General features: G+C 34.9%; 2 protein-coding genes across 10 annotated transcripts in view; one reads left to right on the plus strand and one right to left on the minus strand.

Moving 5' to 3' along the window:
* Positions 1–26,419, plus strand: part of LOC140225471 (uncharacterized) — a 164,043-nt gene that overhangs the window by 18,642 nt on the left and 118,982 nt on the right. The window lies entirely within an intron of this gene.
* The window catches only part of LOC109032110 (protogenin B), a 272,437-nt gene continuing 252,412 nt past the window's right edge, over positions 6,395–26,419 (minus strand). For both annotated transcript variants that reach the window (XM_072304518.1, XM_072304517.1), the window contains 13 exons: positions 25,124–25,426; positions 24,159–24,314; positions 23,444–23,635; positions 22,897–23,057; positions 22,101–22,239; positions 21,041–21,335; positions 20,267–20,397; positions 19,462–19,640; positions 18,532–18,718; positions 16,533–16,744; positions 15,822–15,923; positions 14,839–15,275; positions 6,395–13,968 (listed from right to left, as the gene is read on the minus strand). In XM_072304518.1, the coding sequence (XP_072160619.1) occupies positions 14,847–15,275; positions 15,822–15,923; positions 16,533–16,744; positions 18,532–18,718; positions 19,462–19,640; positions 20,267–20,397; positions 21,041–21,335; positions 22,101–22,239; positions 22,897–23,057; positions 23,444–23,635; positions 24,159–24,314; positions 25,124–25,426 (2,486 nt within the window). In that variant the 3' untranslated portion in view covers positions 6,395–13,968; positions 14,839–14,846. The remainder of the gene's footprint in view (positions 13,969–14,838; positions 15,276–15,821; positions 15,924–16,532; positions 16,745–18,531; positions 18,719–19,461; positions 19,641–20,266; positions 20,398–21,040; positions 21,336–22,100; positions 22,240–22,896; positions 23,058–23,443; positions 23,636–24,158; positions 24,315–25,123; positions 25,427–26,419) is intronic.

The raw sequence follows: 26,419 nt of genomic DNA on the forward strand, positions 1-26,419 counted from the left end.
AAAAATTGATCGATTTTTGAGGCAGAAAATGCGAAAACCTCTATCCTTTTCCTCTTTATTCCTTGATACAGCAGTGCAACTCTTAGGCAAAAGTTCAGATGCTGATGCTGCTGAGACTCTCTTGACAGGAACCTAAAGAAAGGTGTAAGAGTACGATAGGAAAGGTGATGTGACCGAATTCTTGTAGACGAAAGTAAGACGTTTTAAAAAGAAAATTAATTTTAATATTCAATTAAAAAATTATTATTACATAAATAAAAAAATAAAATACGAACAACTATACAATGATCAATAATATACAATGAGGTAGATAAAACTATTATATCAATTTCTGGAGAACAAGCAAACTGATACAATCAACGGATTAGTTTCAAGAGAAAGAAAAAAAAAAACTAATAAAAAATTCAATCCTTGGTTGTACTTCTGAGTGAGTAGATTACTTCCTCTTTACATGATTCTATAAACTAGGAATTAATATTTACAAAAAAATTAATAATAATTTGAGCTTAATATAACATAACGTTGAAACAAGAACTGAAAGAGAGAGAAGTTTATGTCAAGATATATATTTTTGCAATTTAAACAACAGACTTAAGTTTTTAACATTTTATACTGTTCTTATATACACATAAATTTCTTATGTACACAAACATGCAAAACATACACCCCTGTATCCTATCTTTTTGTGAATTACGATTTGAGTCTTTAAAATGACGATCAGTGGCAATGATAAGAAACAGTTTGCAGATGGGATATTGAAAGTTGGAATGAAAATTATCAAAAAAATTGGCAAACTCAATAGTTTATTTAGCTTTGAAATTGGATTCAATTATTAAATTCAAGATCATTTAAATTCAAAGAGCGACGCCAAGAATGGCACAATTTGGGCCAGAAGGGATTTTTCTGAAACCGGGCCCAAACGATACCTTACGATACCCTAAAACTCTGGTTAAAATTTTAGCTTGAGTATACGCACGGTTTTTGAGAAATGAGGGGGCAAAGTTGCCAAATCGCCATCATTCTGGACAGCATTTCTACAGCAAAAAGACGAGAAAAATGGACGAAAAAGTTACACCTTTGATGGGTTTCGGCTGTAAATGTTCTCATTGGGCCCCCAAGCATTAAACTGTGTTCAGTTTCAAAAATTTTGGTCGCACAGTGGTCCATAATGGGGAGAAATCGTCGACAAATCAGGATTCTTGGTCAAATTTTTAGAAATGGAGGTAAAATTGTCGGTCTGCTGCAGTTTTCATGGCTAACAATGTTCTTATCGGTCATCAATGCATGAAATTGTGTTCAGCTTCACAAATTCACATCGCACAGTGGTCAAAAATGGGGGATTTAGTGGACAAATTAAGATCCTCTGTCAAACTTTTTAAAAATGAAGTGAAACTGTTGGTCCCCGGTAGACTTTAGATCCCGGAAAAATCATGTTTTTAATTTTTTAAATTATTACTACATTTCAGACCGTATTGTTTATAGAACATTGTTATAGAATAGACTTTGTAGCATTATCTCAATAAAATATGCAAACTTTCAGAAATTTAAAAAAAAGAAGGAAAAATGGAGAGAAAACATTAAAAAAATATTTAAATAGTCTAAAAAAGAATTTAAAGAATTTTTCCGGGATCTAAAGTCTACTGGGGACCAACAGTTTCACTTCATTTTTAAAAAGTTTGACAGAGGATCTTAATTTGTCCACTAAATCCCCCATTTTTGCCACTGTGCGATGTGAATTTGTGAAGCTGAACACAATTTCATGCATTGATGACCGATAAGAACATTGTTAGCCATGAAAACTGCAGCAAACCGACAATTTTACCTCCATTTCTAAAAATTTGACAAGAATCCTGATTTGTCGACGATTTCTCCCCATTATGGACCACTGTGCGACCAAAATTTTTGAAACTGAACACGGTTTAATGCTTGGGGGCCCAATGAGAACATTTACAGCCGAGACCCATCCAAGGTGTAACTTTTTCGTCCATTTTTCTCGTCTTTTTGCTGTAGAAATGCTGTCCAGAGTGATGGCGATTTGGCAACTTTGCCCCCTCATTTCTCAAAAACCGTGCGTATACTCAAGCTAAAATTTTAACCAGAGTTTTAGGGTATCGTAAGGTATCGTTTGGGCCCGGTTTCAGAAAAATCCCTTCTGGCCCAAATTGTGCCAAAAAACGGTCGTTTTTGGCGTCGCTCTTTGGTTTCATAACTTGTCAACTGTTTCATGCAGCGCATGTTCAAACAGGAACTCCAGTATTGAAGGCTTTCAAGGATCAATAGTTTAAAATGTAAACTTGTCACGCATATTCCAGCTTCCATCAAATTAACCTGCACTTAAAAATATTAGAAGAAAAAATAAATTTTTCAGATTACATGAGCCTCTTAATGGATTTAAAATGTTACCAATATCTAGAACATAGACCATTCAATTTTGATATAAAATATGTTATAACAAGAAAAAGTTCTTAATTTCATTGGGGTGGGTGGGAGAGGGGGGGGGGGTAGAAAATAACAAAACAATAAAAACAACTTTGCACCCTGAAAAGAACCAATGAGCAAATAGTTCACCATGAATTCAATTTAGAGTCTCGAGACTTAGAACATAATTTTTGATATTGCTGATTCGAACAAGTTTGATTACCTACTTGATATACAGTACATGGAGGATGGTCAAGATATAAATTAATCCTGTCATTGAATCAAAATTTTTGAGGATGAAAATGATTCAGTGAAAGTCATGAGATGGTCTTCACTAATCATGAGTAAATTTTCTTTTGCATCGCCCGCATAAAAGGGAGTATAATCGGATTAAAGTTAAATTACAAGATAATTCCTCAGGAGATGACAAGTTTTTGAAAACCAACATTTTCTTGCTTATATTCTTCCGGCTGTGATTAAATTAATAGGGAAGATTACAAACTGATTGGAATCAAAAAGGCAAACGAACATGAGAACTGAAAAGAAAAAAACTTTCATCAAGCCGTTCGAAAGAAAGGGAAACAAAAAAAGAGGGGGTAATGTAAAGATCAATACATATTCTGCACCGCACAAAGAACCATCGACAAATCCACCATTGTTCCAATTTAGAGTCTTTCGACTGGTCTAAATGCACTGAGTTTCCAAGAAAATTTTGATAAGGCATAAGGGACCCACAATAAAAGTTACAAAATTCAAAATCACAAAACCACTTAACTGTCGATAAAAACTGTTATGTAAGAAGTACTCAGCTTTCAAAAGTGTTGGCATCCAAGGATTTGTAAGAAAAACAAAAATTTGACAGATACGTACTGACAATTTTACAGCAGCATTGATAAAGGTATTAAGTAGACAAGCTTAAAAATAACAATAATTTTTTTTCTTTTTTTTAAAAAAAAGGGATAAAAGATGGAAGAGTATTGAGGTTGTTTTATTAATTTTTCAAAAACTAGGAATGCAGGGGTGTTTTGAAACTAGTAGCATAGCTACAGAGGATTGTTTTGCTGTAATGAGCTAACTTTTACACTCGCTAGTGGACTAGAATGGGCAAAAAGCTAAGACCCGTACCGTAATTAAAATCAATCAAGAATTGATCAATCAAAGTGATTTAAAATTATTAATTTTAATCAAGTCACTAAGCAAAATTTGCAACATGAAACAGAAATTCAAAACTCATTTACTTGAACTGTTACAATTCACTAGTTTGGATAAGAATCTGAATTCCGAGTCCGATCAAACACAAAACTTTTATTCAAAGATGATTTAAATGCAATTTGCATGCATAATTTAAAATTAATTTTCACATTTTGCATTCCATTTCAATTTGCTGCGTGGCTAAAATAATTTAATTTTCTCTAATCTTTTATAATAGCACAACACCAGTTAAAATAACTGCAAAGAATTGAGATGGTAATAAGCCTGTAAAAATATTACAGTGTAAGTACGAAACTATGCGATTGTAACGCAACTTCAATACCCTTGAAATTAAAGAAAAGTACAGTGATACATAATCAAACCAAACAAGAAAAAACATGGATCTAACAAGGATTGAAGTTCATGAGGAAAAAAACTCATACACTTCTTGCAGCTCAGTGAAAGATTTTGAATGATAGAGAAAAAACTTTGTTCTAATTAAATGAAGTTTTGAGTAATAGGTATTAGAATTTACAAAAAGACAGAATCTAGGAAATGACTTAGATGCGGAAGTTTTCTTCCTCAAAACCATTCAAATGTAAAAGGTCGTCAGCTATTTTTCTCTACAACCTAACTTGAGTAACACAGATGCACACAACAACATTGCTTTTAAAAATTTGTTCTGACATGCGTAGAAAATTGTAAAAAAAATAAATAAACAAGTCAAAAAATTAAGTAAAATTAAGTATTCAAAAAAGTAGCAAACTTTAACAGTGATCAGCGTTGATGATTACAAACATGGGACTCCGCAACGCCACAAATTTACAAACTAGTTAACTGGCGAGGATGCAGAGAATTACAACCTGTCAAGCATTTGTCACAATCGTTTTCCTTTTAAATTTACGTAGGATATCTTACAGCAGAAAAACTGTACAATAATAAGGGAATGAGCGATTTATTTTGATAAAAAATAGCACTAACTTAAAGTTCTTGAGGAGAATCAATGTTTTATTTAAGTGACCGAAAAGAAACTGAAAGGAAAATAAAGTCAAAATATCCTTTGAAAAATGAGCTAATTGCCTTTCATTGATTTTTTAAGGACATTTAAAAGAGGGAGGCGTTTTAAAGATTCACAGTACGAATTTGAGTTTCTTATTTTTTCACTAATTCTTTTTTGTTTATTACTTATCAGTATTTTTACATCCCACCTTTTCATAAATATTTCGTTCATTTTCATGTTGATGTGTCCCTTTCAATGGACTTTTTTGGGATAATACACATTCAAATTACAATCGGATTAATTTTACGTGGCTAAAAATCTCTGTTCTAGAACTATACCTTATACTTCATAGGGAGATGGCTACATTTCTAACTATAATAATACAAATTGCTTAGAAATAATCCCTGAGATTATACCAACTTGAACTAAATAGGAGAAAATTAATGAGAGAGTATACAGAAGGAAAAAAAAAGAGAAAAAAAAAAGTTATAGCCTGAAACAGAAAAGCTAGGGGAAATGCAAAATTGCTGAGTTAAGTGAAGATTTAAACATTTGATCAGGGTTGCAAGAATAGATTTTTCTCCGTGGTGCAAAGAAAGTCAGAAAGTCAAAAAGAGTCCTGAAACCAGATACGTGTCAATAATGATGATGACACATGCTCCTTAGAAAATCTATGATTGTGAGATGTTGCAATATGAGGTTAAAAGAAGAAGATCTCTTCAGATAAGAAAAAATTTCAAGATCGGCAAGATATTTCAAGATATTATCGGCTTTATTAAGATTTTCACTAAGGAAACTGAGCTGCATGATCCAAAGAGGATGAACTATAATGTGCCTACATTCACTATTTCATTTTTCAAATTACATCTCGTCTACATATGCAAACTTTGGTCAAACAGCTTTGACAAACTACAATAGACCTTGAGCAGAGTCAAAGGATGACTCAGCTTTTTTGTTTCATCAAACCAGTTTTGATTGGGTTGAAATTAAATCGTTGAAATAGTTGCACTCACTTTGCTCAAAATTTTAGCTTTGTAGCTGATGACGGTAGAGAAAGTCTGCTTGTGTACCGGAGATGAAATGTAATATCTACTGTCGTAGAATGAAAATTAACTTCCACTTTAAGAAGGATTCATAGAAAGAAAACGAGTAAAATAAAATTGAGTGTAACGAATGCTTGACTAACAAATTGAAGCGCCGGAGGGTTGAAACCACAAAATATAAGCGTTAACAGTTACATCAAATCGTAAAGATAACTCCTCAGAGTCAAAAGCACAGAGACATGAAGAATTGGGCTGGACAAAACACAGTGAAATAATGCTTGGATTCCCCCATGAAGCGTTTCATATGTACAAAAATGCGGGAACAATTTACAAGAACCATAGCTGTACATTAACAAGTTGTAGAACGCATCTCTTACAAAAACATCAAATGAAGAACAAGATCTTTCATATTATTACATTTGTTCAAATACTAATCCAATATACCCCCCGATGAATTTGAATTCCAGTTCGCTCGTTTAAGCCAGCTCGATTTTGGAGAGAAAAATTATAATGCTATTCCTGCTAGGGCTAATAAGATACTTGAAAACAGAAGGACCGACAATTACTATTTCCGAAAGTTAAACATTTTAAGGGGAAATTTCTTTGTCATGTTTCACTTAGACTTCAGTCCTATGGCTGTCATTCAGAAATATAAATCTCTCCTTTGATATAATGTTTTAAAATGACATCAGGCATTTATTTACATATCTGTTTTGCTGATGAGATTGCTTTTTTTAAAAAAAAAAAAAAAAAAAAATTGAAAGGTTATGACTCGCGTTATCACCAAAAATTCATACTTAGTGGCCCTAGAGGGAAACTCAATCCTGGTCAAAAATTTAAAAATGTTTTCTCCGTTTTAAAGTACCTAAAAATCTCTGGAAAAATCACTGGTATTCATCTGTATGACTCTCAGGAACTCAAGAAATTGTTTCGAGCCACAAAAACAAGAGACTCTGGACGTCTGCACAACTTCTCCTGAGCAAGAGAATAATTTAGTGAGCAAAGTTAACTGTAAATTAACTGCAAAGTAAACAGCAAATGACGATTGAATAAAGAACATTGGAATCAAAAGCTGAAATTCCAGTTTATAGAAAATTTATCGAGACATTGGCTTCTGATCGACTGGTTTTGAATCATGGTCAGTGTTTTTTGGGTTATTAAAAAAGTGCCAAATTTTGATATTCTCTCAGCTAACGAAGGAGGTGAGCTTTCGAGGATGGTTGGATTTTTTTCAATATTAAACATTAATGACTAAGAGAGAACCTGAGTTTAGGGATTATATGGCAAAGAAATGCAACTTAGTAAGGATGTAAATCATTTTGATCATTAAGTAGAAATTACTGAGGGAAAAGTTAAAATTAGGAAACCATGTCTAAGGTTAGTTAAATAATACATACATACATACATAGGTCCGCCTAAATATTTGGCCGAATAAGACAAAAAAACCTGATAAAACAGAATCTCATTTTGACTTGGTTCTGAAACTTAAAAAGTTGAACTGACGCATGGTGGAAGATATAAGAAGGGAGGTATTGTTTGACTGATAAAAGTTTCCAACTAGAAAACACTATCTAAAACGTATTATGGTGCAAACTGAGATACAAAATCTAGCAAGGAAAATGAGACGTATCACAATAACTAAACAACTTTTTACACTGCAACTCATTGAATAAAGATAATAAAAGGAGTATTTCGAACGGCAAGAACACATTGAAATGGTGACGAGGTAAGAGGCAATCTGACATGAGCATCAACGAGAACTGCTGCAAATGGGGTACTTTAGACTTGAGCAGAAATGAGCAAGTGTAATGGTGTAAAGGATATTCAAAAGTGGTGCAAGGCCTTAAAATTCGATTATTGCAGGGTATTTATTTACTATTCGCGGTTACTATTTTAAATTTTGGAACACTACGACAAGAAAAATCGATTAACAGGGAGCGGAGATCTATTAGTTGAATTGAAGGAGATTTTTACTGTTGATCGTTTTGCTGCAGTACGTTCTATCTTTTACAATTGCATTCGATTTTTTTTTTTGACACCTAGAAAATTTCAAGTGAGAATTGATTTTCTCAATTCAAAATCCGGACTAAAAATTGGGGAAAATTGTTCGGTTTGAACCGTAAGTTGTAAAATAATCAATTTGGAATTGCTTTCCTTAAATATTATTCAAAAGAAACTCAGAATCAAGCTAATTAGTTCAATCAATAGTCAACAAAAAACCCTTTCAATTCTTAGTATTTCTATTGATATTATCTCTGTGTATCATTGTTTGACTGTTAGGTTTATACGTTTCATATGAGAACCTAGACTACAGGCAAAAATGTTGGAAACTTTTAGGGTAAATTCTCGACATAAATATTGTGTCAAAAGCTACTTAGTAAACGTTAGAACAGCAGTCTCCCTTCAGTTGTCTAGAAACAACATAATCTAAACTCTGCTAAAATGTCAAAAACATTATTTGAGTTCATACCTGGTTCTGCAGATCCTCAGTTCCTATCATAATTACCTAAGCTAAAATACATTTAGTTGCCCTAGTTTTGGCAGTTAAAAGTGAATACTAGAAAGAAATACTTTGAAACTACCTGTTAGTAAGAATTAAATCCAACCATCAAACTAAAAGTCACCTGTGCATACTGGAAAGCCAATTTCATTTTTTAACACGGATACATAAAAATACTGCAGATAACAAAACTTGCTAAAAGAATATAGATCCAAAAACTGGTGAATATCACAATTAAAATCTGCAGATAAAAAGGGAGTTCCGACTTACTGGAAAATGCTCAGGAAAAGTGCAACAACACGATTAAAAAGATTATTGATCATGATTGATCGATTAAAAACACCATTCAAAAGCACAACCATGAAATTTCACACATCCATCAGAATGAGTTAAAAATAATCAATGATTTGTTCTGATTTCATTTGAGAAAAAAATCTCAAAGCTTAGATAATTTATGCTGTTGAAAATAAAAATAAAACTCAATTGATTTACCTGCTGGTAGAGATTATCTACGAGCAGCTAATACCGCGATAACCTGTACCAAATCTAGAATTGTAGAAAAATTGTAGGTGCAAAACCAATACAGTTTTTATTTTTGGTGGGTACAAACTAATCAGATCAAGAGACTTCGTGCTTAAACAGTTTGTTCTAATCACACAAAAAGGAAAAGACTTTTCTGGCTCATTGATGAAGAGGGAAAAATTGGTTCCTTCTTGTGCAATTCCATCTATTTGATGTTGACATCGGTATTTTCCAACAAAATAAATTCTAGATTCAGAAACACCTTTCTTACATTATTCAATCTTGTTAATGTTTCCAAATGCTGAAATAGAAACATATATGTTTCGAGCATGAGTGCAGAAAAACTTTTACCAACCGAAACGTTAAAATTAAAATTCTTAAATTTACATAACATAATCAATATTATCAATAATTCTTAGACAATGTAGCCACTTACTGGATTCTATACGAAGAGTAAGTGGTAAAAAAATATGATAATTTGTACGCGACGGTTAGACTTACACTACTAAATCCTAGAAGCTATCTCTAATAGAAGGCACCAACAAATTGATGATTTTCTTCCGAAACAGAGAGACGAGAGGAAAGAGGAAAAAGAATTACCCGATTGCTATTTAAATACTTCCTGTGAACGTGGCCTCAATGCTACGCGCTGAACAACAAACTTAGAAAGAAAATAGAGAGAAAAAAAAAATAAACTAAGCATTAACAGAATAACAAGTCGATATATGGGGGAGGGGCCAAGTGGTTTTCCTTACTATAGTACATAACAAATAAAAAGCCATAGGAACTGCAAAAAATGGAACTACATAATGTACGTACATTATGCGAAAGAGTAGATTAAATTGTTTCGGAAAACAGGCTTCCACTTAAAAGGGGGAAATGGAAAACGGAGGAATGAACGTTTGAACTGAGTTAACAATGCAGGATGAGATGCAGAATGAGCTTGTGTTTACTGCAAAGACTAAATTAAAAAAATGGAATTCTATTTTTGAAAAAAGTAGTAGATAGGTACGTCGGTTTTGTTTCCTTTCCTTGCTTGCATTAGAATTGGCGCTGCAAAGCTGAAATGGGTGGCCTATCCCTGAGGAGAGCTGTTATTTGCATGAAAATGCCACCCGAGATTACAAAAGCGCATTTTTAGGGCGTGACACTCGTTGAAAAGGGAAAAATGTAAGGAAAAAAAGCATGGTTAAACTAAACTTAAAATTTAAAAGACAAAAAAACGAAAATCATCGCGCACCCAATACGCGACTTGCATTCATAATCAACTAAAAACTTAACTTAAAACCTGAGACGAATCAATTCTTTGTAAACTTATCTGCAAAATTTAAAATTTAACAAAACATAGAACGATTGAGGTCTCTGCGTAGTGTTAAAAGATTGGCTTTTTCTGTTTCACAAAGATAGAAATGAGAGTGAAATTATTGCTGATGTAAGACAATTATCACAAAACTAAATTTTACAAAATTATCGCGCAACTTCTGAAATGGATGAAATTATCCACTATCCAGATTCTAGCTTTTAGTCTCAATGCTAAACTGAAAATGGTTTGTCCTTTAAATGTCTGCCACAGACTCTTGCAACAATTCTATGAAAGTCAGTAGCTTGGGAGGTTTATTATAAGGATCTGCCGATAAACTTTCAAAGTTAGGGAAAAATTGTGACTTGAATTGCTTGTTACAGTAAAAAATTCAAGCTGCAAATTGGCTTGTGTGGAAAAACTGGTGGATAGAATGCAACTTACGCAGAGAACCATTAAAAGTTCAAACAAATACGCAGAGAGATAAAAACCTAAAAAACTAAACTAAAATTTAATACAGAAATCGGAATGTCAACGGATTATTTGTTCCAATGAGTGAGGTAAAGTAACAAAAAGAGTTCCAGAAAACATCAACGAGGAGACAGAGATTAAGAAAAAATTAGATTGAACTTAAAAATAAGTAAAATTATACAGCAAAAAGTTGCAATGAATGTTTGTTACGGACGATTTTAGGGATTTATCAAGACTGATGAAACACTGACGTTGGATCTTCATCAAACCGCAAAATATCTGGCCAGTTCCCTAATGGAAACTGGCTCCCTGAGATGGGTAGGTGGGAGCAAAGAAATCATCAATATTGCCTCTTTCTCAACGCTGCATCATAGTATTGAAATCGTTTTACACGAGTAAATCATTTACAAAAGATCGATCTCTCTGCCAAACGCATTTGAGATTATATGCTAGTCATTTCGACACAACATTTTTAAGAATTTGGTCAACACCAAATTGAATTGGTCATTCTCATGAAGGCTTAAGCACCAAAATTAAAATACAAGAAAAACGCCCAAAAAAGTTTAAATCGACCCATTCCAAATCTTGTAGCTCCAAAATATATATTAAAAGCATTTAATTAGATTAATCACACTGTTTAATCTAAGATTTGAAATGGGTCGATTAACACAGTTTTTACTGTTTTTGTTGCATTTTCATTTCTGCAACTCAAGTCTTTTTGAAAATGACTGATGCAATTACGGATTGATTGAAGAAAGAAAAACAGAATGAGAAAAATAATGAAAACTGAAAAGTGATTCTGTGCCAGTAATGATGAAACAGCTCTGTTTTGGACTTAAATTTGTTGATTTGTTTAGAAATATATAGGCAAAAAATGAAAAGAAACAGTGAAAAGGCGCACTTCGGCTGCCTATTTTTGAAACATCTTGAGACCAAAAATTCACTGTTTGATATGATAACTCGATGAAGATATTATGCTTTTGCTTTCCATCTCTTTGCTTTTGGCTTATGACTAGGGTTTCCTACATTGGTTTTTCAGGATTAAGTGGCTGAAATATGCTTGAAAATGTTATCAATGTTTTTTTGAAATCCGGTTCAGCATCACTTGACTATTCATAAAGACCTGCTGTATTGCAAATAATACTCAATGATCAAGATAAGAAAAAAAAAGGAACAAAAACAGGTAGAAGTAATTAAAATATTGAATCGATTCTACTAAAATTTAAGTATGTAAGTAGAACGTCCTGCATAGTAGAGATCTAAGCCGTACTTTCATTGTTGATATCATAAGTGCAGTAAAAGAGGCAATATGATGAAACTCGAAATTAAGGGCAACAAATAAACAAATAAAGCAAGTAAAAATAAGTTAACCCGTGTCAGCTAATAATATGGAATGAAAAAGGAGGTTTAGCCACTGAAAATTGCTGCGGATGAGTAAGCGTATTATAAATGGCGAAAGTTTCAGCAGTTTGCTAAAGATCCAGGCTAGTAGAAAAAGTATGAATACTGAATAACAATACACGAAAACAAAATGATTCAAGCACACTGAGACAAGGAGAAAACGGTATGAAATTGACAGATCCAACAAAATACAAATTAATTAAGAAAAAAAAAACTCGACTGTTAAGCCCCCAGAAAAGGTGGAAACATCCACGCATGGAGAGGAAAAAAAACCCCCCTCATGACTAGTGTGAATTAAATTATGACATTTTATACTTGGAATAATATTCATACGAGCCGTAGAGGACAACATTCTATAGCGGTGCCAATTTACCGTTTTTGGAGGAAAATTTGGATGGATGTCCGTCTTTCAAGAACAGGTTTTCTAGGGGCTTGACAGGTGGGGTGGAAAGAAAATAACCTGAAATCTACGAATTTTTGATCGGTTCGGTCTGAGACTTAATTCACTTGAGACAAATCAAAATATGGACTGAACGCTGAGGGGTAATTATGCCTGCTGGGTTCCCAAGTCTACCAAAATAGATTTAAAAAAATTTAAAAAACGTTTACAAAACTTCAATTTGTACATATGTTTGAACTTTAGTGAGAAATTGCTTGAGAAATGAAACTTTCGAAACTCAAATTTGCCTGGAGAGCAAATGAGGGCAAAAAGGAAAACATTTCAGTGTAAAAAAAGGAGGGATGACTGGGGAAGAATACAAGATAGGTACAAATTGTCAACAAGAATAAGTATAAAAAATCTAAGAAAAACTACAAAAAAAATATGCGATCTGAGGCAGAATATTTTTTTTAACCTGCAGCATTAGGCCAATTACTTCCTTATTCATACTGACTTGTTTTATATATTTCAAACACAGCGTTGCAGAACTTCTATGGTGTGGGATTTAGTATTACAATGGCATTGGAATAAATTTGGAATTTAAGGAAAATCTAAGCCAGAAGCAGACAAACATTGGAAAAATCAAACAGATTTCTTTAAAGTACCGATTTTATTTTTCCATTTTAACAAAAAAAAACGGAACTATTATGACCAGAAGTATGTTCCACCGGTTTACTCCCAAAATTCTTATTTCAAAACCGTAAATTAAAAGCAACAATATCCGAAAGCAAAAAAACCAAATTTGATTGGTCAAATTGAACGTTGAATTTTTATGTTCACATGATTTCAACTTCAATGAAAAATTTTGAGCATAGCTGAAAAACATGTGCTTCTTGAAAATATGGTTCAGTTTTTTGTTAAAAACTAAAAAAAAAACTAAAAAAAAAAAAAAAAAACTTATTTCAATGATTGTAAACTTCTGGAGTAAATTGACCCCTTGACTTGGAGTAGAGTCAAAACTGTATTACGTATAGAAAAGTATGGTGTTAAAAAGTATAAAATCTACCAAAGGGGAGCAAGATGAGAAGCGCTAGTTAAACTGTATCAATGCTGCATGATAAGCAGGAATCACCACAAAAAAGTTATCATTGGTATTGAAACCTGAGATTAAGAATATTATACTAGTCAGAACTTTATAGATCAAAAATTAGATTCCAACTATCTTAACTGCGAACCTAAATGTTGACGAAGTCTTTGCAAAACTTTCTGCCAAGAGTAATGAGTTCTGACTCCGACTACAAAAGTACATAGAATGACTGCACTAAAAGGCACCATACAGGCATAATTACACTCAGCTGATTTTACACTTAACCATTAAAAACTGATACTAATGACAAAATATGCCTCACCGTATGAATAATATAACTGCAAAATAATAGTAGTCAATGAAAATTATGATGAATCGTCATATTAAAAATAGTTAAAGTAGTTATGAATACACTTAAAGTAAAAATAGAACTTACTTTAAAAACAATCAGGTACTGAGATGAACAATGAGTTTTGTAATAAAATATATAAAGTTAACATACCAATGATTACGAAGAAAAAAAATCAGCGACTGATAAAAGATCTCGTTAATGTAAGGTACTTCACTGAGAGGCAGGCCAGTGGGAGGAAGTTTGATGCACAAACTCAAACTTCCAGAATAGTGGTGTTTGTTAACTTGGAATCAGGTCACGCTCACTGAAAGATAAGAACACAAACCATGAAATAATCCGCAAGGGAGCGATTAATATTTACAGTTAATGATACAGCCTGCAGGCTAATTATTGAGATTGATGGACAAAGCGATTCACGAAGAGGAAAAATCGAAAATGGGACGATCGAAAGTGGGTGGTTGCAATGGACAAAGAAAGTACAGAATAAACTAACGAACGGCAAACCCTGAGAAACCTCTTTTTTAGTCTATTATTTTCCCTCTTGAGCTATCAGAACCACCTGTTTCAACCGATGGGATCACTTTATTTTTCCCATTATCTCCTCAGTCTATTGATTTGTTTAACAAAATCAATAATCAGCCTTCAAGACAGAGAATCAAAAATCACAGTGTGGCTTCAGCAACTGTTGACATTCTGGAAAATAATTGAATACGACCATTAAAACTCAGAGGGATTTTCGTTCCTGGAGGGAAATTTTTTTGGGGAAAAGATTTCCATCTAATTGGGTCAGAATCAAAACTTCCTTTTTAGACAGAAAATGCTCTCTACTTGTAAAAATAAGTCACAAGAGGTCTGGCTCATTTTGGTGCCAAGAGAGAACATGAAGTTATACTCAAATATGATAATTTTATGCGGAATAACTTCTGTGAATTTTCAAAAAATGGTCTAGAAAAAGCAAAGAAGGTGACATGAAATTTTGCATGGTAACAATGACTGATTCTTCTTCAGAAAAATGAAAGGATGATAGGAAATCAGAACTGTCACAAAATAGGAGAGGTGTTGTACAAACATTTCTTTCTGACAAGAAAGTTGGAGATTCTGCGATCTAAAGACATTAAAGTAAGTCTTTTGAGGCAAAAATATTCAAAAGTTTTTTTCTGAAGAATAATCTCACCTTGACACCTAACTATTAGGTCCAACAGTTGTGGCAAGGTGCGACGGTGGGTAGTGGGAAAAATGACTCTCGCAAAACCCGTCATCTGGTGGATCCGAATACTTCCTGATCGGTGAGCATGGCCTCTTGTAGTTGTTGAATTTGTAGTACGAGCACGGAGCACTGTTCTGATTCGAGTCCTCGTCCATCGATTTGCAGTCTGCATTAAGTCGACATCCGTCCAGATCAGATTCTGTTCGGCTGAATCGATAGCCGTCCAACCCGTGGTCTGACTCGGTTCGGTCGTTGCCTAACCCCGAGTCACCTCCTTCCTCTCGCTCTTCGGAACCTTCGCCACCGAACCCGAGAGAGGTGAGCTGCGTCTCATTGAGCGGTCCACTTAGCAGGCTGTCTCCTTCACCACATTCACGATCGCGCATATCAAAGTCGCGGATAAACTGCAACAAAAAGTTACATCTTAGTCATAGTCATGTGTCAAAATATAATTTCGAACAGGTCCTCTTTTAGGCATTTTCAAAGCGGGTGCTTTTTGCCATGAAGGATTTAAAAAATATGAGAAAATTCCAAGTTTGGTTCTAGTTTACTCGATAAACGGCTTTCATAAAATGAATAAACAAAATGGAAGCCACTGGCCATTAAGAGAAGTAAGTTATATGATAATAAATTGGCAATATTTATGTATGGCAATACACACTGCAAACAAAGGTGCCTAGCAACGCATGCTTAGAAACCATGCCGGTTTCACTTTCCGATATTACCCTTTTTTGACGATGAAATCCCGAAATCATGACAGGGTGAAAATTGAAATAGCCTGTGTCACTCACAGGATGGGAGAGGATCAGTATACAAGTTTCCGAGAACATCAGATAAATGGTACTGCCCCCAGTTTGTGAAAATGGTAAAAATTGCTCTTTAATTTATAAATAAGAAAGAAAAGATTAATGCTAATTGGATACATGGAAAAGTGATGGTGAATTACTTACATGTGGATTTTCTGTGATTCGAATTGCTGTTAGGGGTCCATTTTGGATACTGTTACACAAAGGCAATCTGAGACCATTCAATGAGCCAATTTGATAGCCACCCTAGAAAAAGAGAGAATACAAATTCAAATTAGGATCACAACCAGCTTGTTTAAAAAGATAAGAACATGATATAAGCTGAGGATGGAGTGAAAACTAAACAAAAAAATTTTAAACGAACAAAATTTGTGATGAAATATAAAAAATTAAACAGAAATTAACAATTGAAGAAAAGCAAACCACAAACTTAAATGGACAAGAGCATACTTAATTTTATGGGAACAATGCACTTGAAAAAATTTTAAGACTAACTTTAAACCTTTAGAATTTGGATACTCTTTGAATAAAATTTGATTCAGGTAAAATCCTTTTCTCTTTTCTCTTTTATTTCTCCCTTAAAAATGAAATAGGAGTGGGGATTTAAAAACACCGCAAACGAGATATATAGTTTGGGAATTTAACTGTCAACATTTGGTGGTTCCACACAACTTTGAATGATTCAATGATTTTTTTCATGTCCTACAGACAACACAGGCATATTTAGACAATTTAATGGAAGCCTAATTTTAATAATTATGTGCATTACTGTAAAATAATTAAAAATTAGGAAATGTCAATAAAATGAATTAAAAAGAAACACTGATCAAAACGAGGAAAAATGACGAGAGTCACCTTTGAATCAATGTGCTGGGTGAGACACTGCAGCTCATGTCGTTCGTTGCACCCTGTCCTCTCATGATAGAAGCCATTTCCGTTGGCTGCGTCCCTCATTGGACCATTGTTGTTGGCGCATCGGGGCGGTTTACCACATTGCCTCCGCAGGACCAGAGTTGCTGTGCACATTGCGATACAACACAAGCCAATACTGCATCCGACAACAACACCTGATAAATAAAACAAACAAAAAATTGAGTAATCGTCCTTTGCTGCTACTTGATTGCACCCACAAGAACTTCTGTCCAAAATGAAAACTTGCACGACATTTGAGTTTAACTTTCTCTTCTCTTACTTCAACTTCTCAGTTATACAGTTTTATTTTGTAATGGGATTAATAGCAGCTTTTCAAAACAGAAGTTAAGGAGTTTCAAGGGCCTTTCAGGGTTCTTGAAACTAAAAATAATCAAAACAAAAGATAAATCACAAGAAAATGTGAAATTCAAAGATTTTGTGTAAATTACAACGGTGCAATCTCCTTAAATTCAAGGATATTGGAGGGTTTGATGGTTTCAGAACGATCTGATCACTTTGTTGTCCACACTTAAATGGGCCTGTTCCAAACTTTTGCTAGAGCAAAAATAAGAGTTGTTTCTTACAGATAATGCCTCAAAAATCACGATGAGCACATTGGAAAAGTCTGAAATGCACTCATAACTTCACAATCTGCGTAAAAAATTTGCGGTTTTTTGAGCTTCCTGCTTCAAAAACGATACTACGGCACGGGTGAACATTTTGTTAGAGGAGTCGTCCCGTTGACAGCAATGTTCATCAAGGCCGACGCTTCCGAAATTCCGTGCGCAGTTTGAGAAGAGATCAAGGTCGATTAAGGCGGGCGAGGAAAATAAGAATGTAAACACGCCGATTTTTATCTGGTCTTATCCTAGTCAGGTGTTATCTCGTCCCGTTACACGTGTTTTGGCGGATTGGCGTTGGCCATGATGGATATTGCTGACGACGGAACGACTCCTCTAAAAATGTTCACCTGCGCCGTAGTATCGTTTTTGAAGCGGGAAGTTCAAAAAACCGCAAACTTCTTACGCAGATTGTGAAGTTACGAATACATTTCAGACTTTGCCGATGCGCTCATCGTCATTTTCGAGACATTATCTAAATAAACAACTCTCATTTTTGCTCTAGCAAAAGCTTGCAACAGGCCCATTGTTCAAATTATTAATTGTACATAATATTTTTTTGTCTAATAAATTTGCAAAGGTCGATAATCTTCCAAGCTATCCAAGAATTGCTAGATTGCGGTTGAGCACCCTTCCAGAAAAGTCATAACTTTTTTCCCCTGTTTTTTTTTCTTTCTAAAAAACCTTCCATTTTCAATTCTGTATGATTTTTTGAACTGGGTAGGACAAAATCCTGTAGTAATTTCTTTTTTTTTTTACAGTGGCTTTACCAGTTTTTCGGCGATCTGGAAGATTATCGACCCCTGTAAATTCGTAGGCCAAAATAGACATCTTGTCCAATCACCACTTGTCTAATGCAGTAATTAGTCCAAGACATTAATTTAATGTAAGACAACAAGGCATGCAATCACAGTTTTTTATCTTTTATCTGCAATGAAACCAAGTGTCATAAATCGATTCTCATGCTACACATTTTATTAAATTTCATGAAATATTTGAAATTTGTGAACTTCCACCATGGGAATTTCATTCTCCATTTTTGTATGAAGAAATTTTGTCGACCATCTTTGGTTACAACTCATCCATCCGAACAGATCCTACTTTGGGCCAAAAACTTAAGATCTTTGTTCCAAAAAAATTTTGACCTCCATCAGCTAAATCAATTTTAAAATTGAACGGAAAGGAGTGGACAAGTTGTCTGAGGACTGATTTGAAAATGAAAGAATATTTAATGACTTTTCGGTGTTAAATCCTGCAAACGAAGAACATTTTGGTTCGCTTCAAGATTGCCAAAAACTAAACAGGATAAGATATGAACTAACCTAGAAATTGATCGCCTGGAGTAACGGTCGGAGCTCGGTTGGATGATGGTTGACCGAGAGAATACTGCTGCCCATCCTTGGGTGGCTGGACTAGTATGAACTGTGTTATGTTACCAGGACCAATTCCTGCACCTGTTTCAGCTTGTACTCTTACAAAGAAAGGTATGTTGGCCTCCAGTCCAATGACCTAAAGAAAATTCAAAGAGTATCATTACCAATCATGAAATAGACAGCACTAATAACTGAGACTAACTAAACTAGTCTGAAGGGGCCGCTTGTAAGGATGGAGACAATTCGTAAATGTTGGCTGATTCTCTCTATTTTGCTTTTTATTTCTTCACAGCTCAAGTCTAAATTTCCTCAATTTTTCTGAGTGCCCCTTTGAAAATAGATTGGAGAGTAATGACCATTCATTTATTCTCACTCAAGGTTTTATTTTCTCTAACATTCCAAGCTATTCTTCATTTTTGCCACCGTTTGCGGGTAAATCTTTACAGCCTTGAGCCCATTTTTTTTTTCATCTTAAGCCCGCTATCATCTCTGCAAGAGGTTCTTCCAATAAAAACCGATAAAAAAATGAGATGAGTCATTAACTGCAAACAATAAAAGGTCAATCATCCAAAAATTATGGTAAATATTCACATCAAGTGAAAAATTTTACGATTAAAACCACAAACGATAAACAAACAAACAAAATTATCAAGAGAGGAGATTACAATAAACTCTATTGTCAGCAATTTGTGGAATTCTTGTCTATCGTACATAAAACCACACATTTCTCAAGATCATTATTTGAAATACGTCACAATATGCTGCTGCGTCTCTGAAAATTCCTCATTAGCTGTCTTCTACACCCATGGGAACCCGCCTAAGCTGATAGGCTGTTCCTACTGAGAATAGACAAGAAAACCAGGTTTGAAAGTTACTTACGTCCGTTGATGACAGGTTGCCAGGGACAGATAGGTTACGCCATGGTCCTGTGGGATCTTGCAGGTACGATATGAGATAGCGAACTATGATGCCGTTTGCGTAATTAGGTTTCCTCCAGGATAAGCGAACAGATGACTTGTTCAGCACTTTGAAATCAACATTTTGAACATGACCGGGGACTGTAAGAAAAAAATGTACAATTCAAACTTTTCTTCAATGTACCTGTTTACAGGTTATTGAATGTAAGCGCATAAAAACTAATAAAAACAAAGTTACTGACACTGAGGAGTATTCTACGAATAATTTGGGACAGATGACGCTGAGAAACGTGGTATCCTACTGGAATTTTAGGAATTTGAAGTTTGCGGTTGAAGAAACATACCTTTGAGCAAAAGAATTTAAAATTCTGATCTGGTCAGATTCAGAGTAAAAAGTTGTTGGATTAAAATAGAACTTCAAATCCTTGCTTGGTGGCATGATGAGCCACATCGCTCGTAGCTTATTCTTTTAGACACTGGGAGAACTTCTTTTAGCTTCAAGAAATTGAAATATTTATTTTCAAAAGGCTCTTAGTGACGAACACTTTTGAGCAGTGTATTTTCAATCATGTTAATTATTTATAAGCTTGTGAGTTTTTGACACTTAGCGCCTTTTAGAAGTGAACTGTTGTTTTATAAAGTTTAAGTTTTGTAAAATCAAAAAGGTAAGTGTTGAGATGACAAGAGAAGTTGATAAAGAATCATTTCAAAATAACATGTATTGAGATTATCTCTTCTACTTAGAGAAAGCAAAAATAAAAACTTACGATCTTCCTTCGTCTTGACCTCTAACTTTCGACTGAATTCACTGAAACCATTTGCAAAATCGTGTGTCCGAACTTTCATCTCATAAGAGGTGAAGGGTTTCAAATTTTTCAATTCAATTTCATTGCTGGTACTATAAAAAAAATACAATAAATCAGTTCATTAGAAGTAAAAAAACGTTCATGGAAAAACCAAAACCATTAAAAAAAGATTAGAGGAAAGTCAAATTTAATACTTCTGATAATAATTTAGTACCTTCGTTTAGCTCCTTTATCATCGTATAGGTCTTTTCCATGATAGGAATAAAAATTTAACAAAAATACAATTTCAAGCTGACAAATACTCCAAGAAAAATGAGAGAGGGATTCTCTGTTGAGCATTTAGTGGTACTAATTGTTCGTTTCAATGCTGAGATGTAATGCGTTCCTTGTGCTGCCGAGCTAAGGAAAAACGCTATATGAGCCAACAAACTTTACCATACTTTCTTTAATAAAAACGAATTTACTGGGAAACTTTTGAATATTCTTTTTTCAAATTTTTCAAACGATTTTTTCGCAATTTAATCTGATCTAAAATACTTAAAATTTCAAGGTACGTCAGTTTTCATTAGTGAGGCAGTGTGAACAATCTGTTATAAGAAGATCAGCAGTGTGAGCGTTGGCCTTTTTACCAAATTGACCGACACAATAAGTATTTTCAGGATATTTTCCATTAAGTAAATGAATTATACAGCGAAAAAAACACTTCAAAATGAAGATGAACAAAATGATAACTACCTGTGGGCATAGTTGAATTCTTCGTCTTCCCTATGCGTTGAGGGTACCTCTTGGTACGCGACCGTGTAGAAGCTAACGTTGGTATAGCTGGGTGGTGTCCAGGTCAGGTTGATGCTCGTAGGTGAGGAGGGCTCAGCCTCTAGGTCAGTGGGGGCAGGGATATTCAATGCAGAAAAAGTCTTTCCTGTTTCGGGCGGGAAGGTGTGGATGCTGCGAGAAATATTTTCTCCGTCTACCTCTTTCTCATCCAGAAGCGTCACAACGTTGAGGAACACCTCATACCATGTTTGCATTTCTGTGAAAATTTGAAATAAAAGAATATGAGATCTGGTTGCAGGGAACCTGGGTGATTTGAGATTGAACGGTGGAAGTTGTGTATTCTGACGATGAGCAGGCCGTGATCCGTCCGGTCATACTCTTTGATTTCAACTCCTGTACAGAGATCTTTATAAATCTGAAGAAAAATTTTAATTAGTTTTCCTGTTCCTAAAGTGTGGAAACTGATATGGAATAGCAAATTTAATTCATCAGATCAACTTTGTAGAAAACCGACTTAGAGAGAAGTTTTATGTCCTTTAAGACTCAACTTTTCCGGGAAATGTCACTTTCCTTCCTCCATCACACAAGCCTTCAGATGTTTTCTAATTAAAATTCCACAAAACATGTTCATGCAGTGAGCACCTCGAAAGATTTCAGAAAAATTCCTCACTGGGAAATTAATAACTTCTCATATCGTCACCTTCCGGGCAAAGTATCACAAGCGCCAAGCGACGTTTCAAAATTTCCGCCGCGATTTTATTTTTTTACACAGAAATTGTTGGTTGAATCTATATGAAAATTTCACCGAATTTTGTCGGCAGTGCAAAGAAAATTTGGTGAAATTTTCGGAAAACTTCTTTATACAATTTCTCTGTAAAAAAATAAAATGATGGTGGAAATTTTAAAACGTCGCATGGCGCTTGTGATACTTTGACCGGAAGGTGACGATATTACACCAGCAGAATGTTTCCTGGAGCTCTCTTTAATCCTAATAAAATTCAAAAATTAAAAATTAAATTACCCAAATCGTTGATGATGAATTCCGTCTGGTTGATTGAGAACAGTGGAAAGGTGGTGAGTGGATCTCCTGAATCTTTTTTCCTGTAACTCAGTTTGAAGCCCTTCAAATTTTCAACTCTCCATTTGTAGGACCATTGAGCCTGCGCAAAAAATTGAGAAATTGCATTGTGAAAAGCAGTTACCATCATCAAAAAGGAGCACCGATGTAGGAGTAATTACTATAAAACATTCTTTTGATTGGATTGCATTCAATTTTCTGCATTCCAAGTAAATTTTTGGAGGAGAGTAAGATTCAAAAGCTTTCGGAAATTAAAAAAAAGGGAGCAAGAAACTGGTAAAAATTAGTGGATTCTTTAATCAAGAAGGATAATGGATTCTTTCAAGATCATAAAAGTAGAGAAAACAGTAACATAAAGGAAGATTTTAAACACCGGATTCTAATACTTAGAAATAAGATTTTAAAGAAAACAAGGAATCAATGTAAAATAAACTTATGAATATGTTTCCATTTTCAAATGATAAGCTCAAAAAAATTTGGCTACAAGTTACATCTAAGTAAAGTTTGCTTGGATGTATTCCTATTGACCATAAACAAAACAAACCTCTAAAAATTTTCTTTTGTATGATGCTATTACATTTTTTTTCTTCTTTTTTTCTTTTTTTTTTCTTTTTTTAAGCACTGCTGAGCAATAGTTGCGCTGGAACACATGAGCAGCGGTCAAGTTAATGGTCCTCCATTCTACAGCTTTACCCTTGTGAAATTTGTGGATATTGAAACACACCATGTATCTGTTTACCTGAATAGAGTTTGTGCTAATGACAAAAAGATGTAGATCTGGAGCTGGTGGAATCATACTGATAGGCATTTCAAATTCCGTCCAATCAAACTCTTGCAACGGCCATCCTTTCTGTGTCCTTCCAGTTACCCGGATTTCATATTTCTGCCCAGGTGATAATCCTGCAATAGAGAAAAATCATGTAAAAGCCTCTTATAAATTCAAACGATTCAAAGGAAAATAATGCAGGAAATAGATTTCAAAACTTTCGTGCCTAAAATAAAAACAAACATTAGGCTAAAAATGCAACAGTAGAGCTGTCAGTTGCGCTAGTTTTAGAATTATCGCAACTTCAAAAGACAGAATTCTTTAATTAGTTACCGTAATTTACGCTAAGTTATATAATTTCAGAAGAAAACACCTTGTTTTTTGTCCTTTTTTTGCCACTTTCAGAAAATATTTCAAACATTTAATTCTCAAGAAAGCCATATTTTTACATTTTTAGCCCGACCATAACACCCCCATCCCCTTCTGATGAATTTCTAAAGAAAATCCTCTATTGAAATACCTGTTATTATGCGGTCAGTCATGTTGCCAGGAGCAGGTTCAACATACATTGAAGACTGTGTAACACGGCGCCACTGAATTTTGTACTCGACAATGATTCCCTGAGCCTCTTCTGGAGTGAGCGGTTTCCACAAAACTTGAGCAGATGTCGTGCTCACTGGCATAACTTTCACCGCTGGAGCTGCGACTGGCACTGGAGAAAAAAAGAGGAAGAATATTAATTTATCTAAGGGCTAAAACCAGTGAAATTTGAGATTTGCAAGGGGCTAGCATGGTTTTCTCCCAAGTTTTCTCAAGGCATCATTTACCTTGTTTTTATCAACCATACTTCCAATGTGATGAAAAGATATAGGTACAAATTAAGATTTAGGTTAAAAAAGTGAGGATTTTTCTTTGTGTTATTCGGTTTTTTTAAGTGCAGGTTGAATATGTTGCCCCTGGAATAAAAGTTTCATATTTTTTAAAAATTTAACAGCCTTATGATGCCTTAAGGTGTCATTTGCCTGATGATTCCAATGGCGATTGTGAGTCGCAGAGCGCTCTAGTGTGCTGAGGTAGTGGCTTGATATGTAACAGCCTTATGAGATTTCATGAAATATTTCACGTAAAATTCCAGTCTTTCAAAAGTTTCTTTCGTTTCATGCCACCCTGGCTTCATATTGCAAGAATACATCACAGCAGTAATTACGCATGATGAGTACAGGAAGAAAACTCACCAGCTTCACCAGTTGTGCAATGAATCGTAGGTGAGTGATCTGATGGTGCATGGTGGGCGTACGATCGAACATAGATGGAGTAGTTAGTGTACGGCTTCAGCCCATTGATCTGATAAGAGGTGCCTTGTGTAGGCTGCCGGTCCTCGTCAACATTATCTGTAAAATTAAAGAGATTAATTGCTGTGTTTCAAAATCTCTGTTCCTACTTTATTTTTTTAAAGACAAACAAGTCAACGATATAGCTAAAAAATTCTATAGATTATTCTGCTAAAAGAGAGGAAAAATTAGGGAAGTTTTCAAGAAATTGAGTTTAGGGCTGTTCTATTGATTGTTGGTAAGCTACCGAAACAATTCCATTAGGAAAAAGTTACGATAAGAGGGCAGTTACCAATAGCGATCTGAGTTTTCAGAGCTGATGAAAATAAGCTGTTTCCATGTGTACATTTATTTTATGCGCTGCCGCGCCAGGTAATCTGACAAACCGACACACAAGCCAACATTGCATTGAGTGTGAGTTCTCAGAACTCCAATAAGGCCGGCCGTTGACGATATCATCTCCACTGTTGGTACCGACACCAGTATCGGTTTAAGAGAATACCGATGGTTACCGGCAAGAATTTGTTTGAACACCCCATTGAGTTGACTAATTTTTCGACAAAAAAATCAATTATGGCAGGAAGGCTGCAACGCCGCAAATTAGGATACATGATGTTGCATTTTAGCCATCAATATTGAGCAAAAGACATCCTTAAATTGTGAAGAATATTCAGTTAAATTTCCATCTATTTAAAATAATTCTTCTTACTGTTAAGATTAAATATTTAAAAGGAAATTCTAGGAAAAGTGCTTTTTTCGCAACCAAGTCCACTACTATATCCTGTAATCTTGTACAAGAGAACGAATTTTTCCGAGTACAACTCATAATTTGTCTATTCACCAAAATTCAGATGATCAAGTATGCTTACTTGAATAATAATGGACCGAGTAAGCGTGTGGCGTCCAATCCCTAGGCTGTACCCAAGAGACGAATATTGATGAATTGCTGAGCGTTGTGCAGTTGAGTTCTGAGGGCGCTGGGTACTGGTGCGTAACGTTGACAAAGAGCCGTGCTGCTGCAGAAGCGGTGCCTCCGGCGTTTCTCGCCACACATTGGTAGATCCCTGAGTCAGAGGCGAGAGTGCTGCCCACTGAGAGCTGGTAGGTCCCTGAGGAGTTAGAGACGACAACGCCGTCCACCAAGATTTTCTCCTCTTCTTGCCGCATACGTCCTGTTATGAGAGATCAAATCATATTGGATGATGTTGAGAGAGAAAGGAGAATGAATAGAGGACATTTATTAGAATTAGTCAGTCATATATGTACAGCAAATGAAAAAAAACACTAGGGAGTGGCCCGAACTGTATGTAACAAGGTGGAGAAATGGTGCTGGGTCCACACCATTTCGCAGGGAAACAAAGCCAAGAAATTCCAAAAATTTTTCCTTTCCTCCAAAATTTGTTTCCCCGCGAAATGGTGTGGACCCAGCACCATTTCTCCACCTTGTTATGTACAGCACGTTTATTGAAGTTTATACAAATTGGACCTGGAAAAAGACAGATTCTTAGCCAAGGACCTGTATCGAGGTGTCTAGTTATTTTTTCATTTTGAGAAATCCAGATGAAACCCAGATTTTTCCTGATTTTTGACTGTAAAATCCTGATTTCATAATTTTTCCAAATCCTGACTTTCGGCAGAGAAAAATTAAAATTTCTGCATAAGCCTATGCAAAAGCAGAACTCTGGAATCAAGTTCTGAGGATGAAAACGAGTGCTTTTCTCAAATCCTCTTTTTACAAACGATTTTTCCTCAAATCCAGATGAAATCAGAATTAAATCCTGATTGACCTCAAATCCTGATGGAATCGGGAAAATCCTGATGCTAGACACCCTGTATCAATCTAGAATGAAGAAAACATAAAGGACATACAAAGAAAGATAGCAAAATATGAAAACCCAAGAGGCACTAGCAGATGCAAGATGCAAGTGCTGAGCCAGAAGCATTGCTTAGCATCTCATCGGCTATAAATTTTCAGAGGCTGTTAAAAGCCAAAGAGGCAAGTGTCTTCCTTTTGAGATGATCTATATTACGTATTTCATCATACACAGAACACATTACGCCCCTTAGGCTTCAATTATTACATGAAAGATTCAAAGTCACTGAAGACACTTGTGTATTCAACCAAATTTTCACTAACTGATTCACTCATGTAGACTTGAGGTCTA

This window comes from Bemisia tabaci, chromosome 9, assembly GCF_918797505.1.
Source record: "Bemisia tabaci chromosome 9, PGI_BMITA_v3".
Classification (NCBI taxonomy): Eukaryota; Metazoa; Arthropoda; class Insecta; order Hemiptera; family Aleyrodidae; genus Bemisia; species Bemisia tabaci.